Source organism: Schistocerca nitens, chromosome 1 (genome assembly GCF_023898315.1).
Source record: "Schistocerca nitens isolate TAMUIC-IGC-003100 chromosome 1, iqSchNite1.1, whole genome shotgun sequence".
Lineage (NCBI taxonomy): Eukaryota > Metazoa > Arthropoda > Insecta > Orthoptera > Acrididae > Schistocerca > Schistocerca nitens.
This window is the reverse complement of record NC_064614.1, coordinates 186,413,058-186,416,719: the sequence shown is the minus strand read 5'-3', so window position 1 is coordinate 186,416,719 and position 3,662 is coordinate 186,413,058. Positions and strand designations below refer to the sequence as shown.

Genomic DNA, 3,662 nt, shown 5'->3' with positions numbered 1-3,662 from the left:
AGATGACAGTTGTGGTACTTTTCGTCCAGAAGACAAGACTCGACGGGGTATACAATGTCCGAATTCGGGAGCATTTCGTGGGATTTCTTCCAGTGCCCGATTCTTCAGGCTCCACTTTGACGCAGGTTGTACTCAAGTTCTTGGAAGATAAAAAAATCCTATTGTGTCATATGAGAGGGCAAGGATACAACAATGTAGCAAACATGAAAGGAAAGAAGTCTGATCTCCAGAAAAGAATTTCAGTTATGAACAAGCGAGCATTTTATGTAGCATGTAGCAGTCACTCATTTAATCTTGTTGTAAACGATGCCGCCATGTCTTCTAAATATGCTGTTTCCATGTTTTCGACAGAGAAAAGCTTGTATTCCTTTTTCTCGTCCTCCGTTCGACGTTGGGATGTCTTGAAGAAGTATCTGCCTAACCTGTCGCTGAAGCCACTGAGCGATACTAGGTGGGAAAGTCGCATCGATGCACTTACTCGCCTGAGGTTTCAAATTGGCGGCGTTTATGATGCACTGGTCAGATATCATAAGAATTCGATGGCATGACCGCTCACGAAGCAACTTCACCTTCGAATCAAATAAAAAATTACACCTTTCTCAATTCTCTGGGAACCTGGTACGACATTCTGCTTCACATCAGTGTAGTCAGTAAGAGCCTCCAGACCATTGACATAAATGTTTCTGAGACCATGGAAATGCTTGAAAAAACGAAAGCATATTTTGAGACCTTCAGAACAGAAGAAAAGTTTGTGTCTTTCTTGACAGATTCCAAAGAATTGGCTACAGAATTAGAGTTAGAAGATCTAACGTTACCACGGATAAGTGTTTCCCGACGACAAAGTAAGAAGCCAATGCATTTTACCTATGAAGAAAGGGAGGAGACAATAGATGACCCAACAAAACGTTACAAGACTGAATTCTACTATTATCTTTTAGATATAGTAACCACATCTTTGGATGAGAGATTCAATCAACTGAAATCTCATTGTGATTATTTTGATTTTCTCTATGACATCGGCGAGCTGAAGAATGCACCTCCTGACAGCTTGGACACAAAGTGTAGAAACCTTGCAGCGATTTTGCAAGATCATGAGTCGAGCGACATTGATGCACTGGAGTTGAGGGAAGAACTAAAAGTGCTTTCAACATTGTTGAAACCTGGAATAGGTCCAAAAGAGACTCTGAAGTTTATAGGAAGACATGATTTTTTCCCTGCTCTGAGAATTCTCCTAACACTCCCAGTGGCAGTTGCGACTGGAGAGAGGAGTTTCTCAAAACTGGAACTGATAAAGACATACCTCCGATCAACGATGAGCCAAACTCGCTTGAATGATCTTGCAACAATATCGATTGAGCATGAGCTTGCAGAGGACTTAAATTACACAGATCGTGTGAAAGAGTTTGCACAGGCAAAAGACAGGAAGGTTCGATTTGTCTAGTTTTTTTTAAATTTTATATTATGATCAGTGTCTTGGTTATTTACTATGTTGTTTCTTATTTTGTTCAACATTAAATAGTTATTGTAAATATTATTGTTTAAACCAAATTATCGTTAAATTGCAAATCTATTTTGTTTTCCGTTGAATACATTTTCTGTTCACAACCATTGAAAAATGTTTATTTACGTTAACTGTAAGTTCATGCCGCGTGGGATTAACCCATTACCGTCGTGCGTTGCCATATGGTAACGTTTGTAACACTTTTTAAAAATCGTTGATTCCACGACATCAACGAAGCGAGAGTCAGCACTGGATTCCTTTCTGCAAGACTTTAAAGATCATACAATGAAATAGTTTTAACAATACATTTAAATTCTGCAGCGCAAGCAGTGTTGGAACTCGTTGTTTGCTGATTGACGAAGAAAAATGAAGTTCGAGTAAGTATGTTTTACACAGTAACTTGGGATATATAATTTGGTTTCTCAGTATGGTTGTGCTTTAAATACTCATATATATGTATTCTATGGACGTTACTGCTTGCTGTGAAATAAATGGCGTTCATTTAGGCCGTTTGAACGTCGGTGTTGCCATATGGCAACGCTAGGCGCTTGTACTCAGTATAAGGACGAATTTTCTCTTTTTTGTTTTAGAAGAGGTTCCTCGCTTGCTGAGGCGCTGGAGATTCTTTATAATGACGATATTGAATGTGATATGTTTCTTGAGCTCCCAGATCCGAATGTAGACACAGATGAAGACTGTGTATGTGCGGTGGCTGGACAACTCAGTTGTCACAATGATCTCTTCTTCATGTGGTGCACAAGAAGTTGGCCAAGTCAAGAGATTCTTGCAACTAAAAAAGCGAAATATAATGATTCCCAGACCAAAACTGGTAGCCAAATATAATACATATATGGGAAGTACTGATGAGATGGATCAGAATCTAGCATGCTATCACATTGCAATAAGAAGCAAGAAATGGTACTGGTGTCTCTTTTCATGGATGTTAGATGTTGCCATACAAAACAATAGGATTTTGTATAATAAAGCAGGAAACAAAACTATTTCTCAGCTTGATTTCAAGAGAGAAGTAGCAACAGTGTACTTGCAAAGACACCAAGCTTTACCAAAAGGAGCCAGAAGACCATCTGCATCAAGGACATGTTCCGACAGCCGCATATCAGATTCAATTAGGTTTGATAAGACTGACCACCTCATCCAGCACACAGAAGGAAAGAAGAAGAAAAGGTGTGCACACAGGGACTGTAAATCTATTGTGAGAACAATGTGTTAAAAGTGTAATGTGGGACTGTGTATTGACTGTTTTATTCCCCTAGATGTAAAATAATGCTGAGTTCAAGGTTTGATTTTTTATTATTAATTGTACTGTGTTATAAGGTATCAATTGTACGATGAAGACTGATTAATAAATTTGCACAAAACTTGTATATGTAATAAGAAATTTCAATAACCTACTTATTTTAGTTGAAGTTGTAATCCATATAAATTTAGGTAGTGAAAGCGCCTAGCGTTGCCATATGGCAACATCAAATATCTCGCTAATGGCAGTAATGACTTTCATCAAAACAACTCTGTTGTGTAATTTATGCCTTTTACAGACATAATAATGCAATTTTTTTTTAAATCACGAAAAAATTAATTCTGGCGCTAAAGGGTTAACCAAGCAGTCGCCAGCACGGTAGCTCAGCGTGTTCGGTGAGAGGGTTTAGATACCTTCTGTAATAAAAAAACGAACAGATTCAACGAACAATACAGAACAAAATGATATCTATTAAAAAAAAGCAGTCTAAGGCGCTGCAGTCATGGACCGTGTGACTGATCCCGACGGAGGTTCGAGTCCTCCCTCAAGCATGGGAGTGTGTGTTTGTCCTTAGGATAACTTTGGTGCCCAGTGACTGTTTTGTACAAATATGTAGAGAATGTCACCAATCAGTCGCAATTTTTGTTTTTATTTTCCAGATCTACATAGATTTCGGGCACAGTGTGGCTATTCTCAATGCTTTCAGTTATGTTTCCATCTATACCATCATGCTGAACGTAACTGTCAACATGACTGTTTAGATGTAAGCACATATTAAAAGCCTTGAGACTTGGCCACTCAGTGGCTGAAACCTATGTAGATCTGAAAAGTAAAAACAAAAATTGCGATTGATTGCTGACATTTCCTACAGATTATTTTAAATAAAATTCCATAAATGTTTTG

The 3,662-nt window shown here is 38.2% G+C and overlaps 1 protein-coding gene across 1 annotated transcript; it reads left to right on the top strand.

The window, feature by feature from the left end:
* The first annotated feature begins 691 nt into the window (after positions 1–691).
* Positions 692–1,441, top strand: LOC126235829 (uncharacterized). The gene has a single exon (XM_049944720.1). It carries the CDS (start codon positions 692–694, stop codon positions 1,439–1,441), a length of 750 nt encoding a protein of 249 aa, XP_049800677.1.
* The last annotated feature ends 2,221 nt before the right edge of the window (positions 1,442–3,662 follow it).

Excerpts from the sequence above, each read along its gene's own strand:
- LOC126235829 (XM_049944720.1), top strand. The coding sequence starts at position 692 with ATGGAAATGCTTGAAAAAACGAAAGCATATTTTGAGACCTTCAGAACA.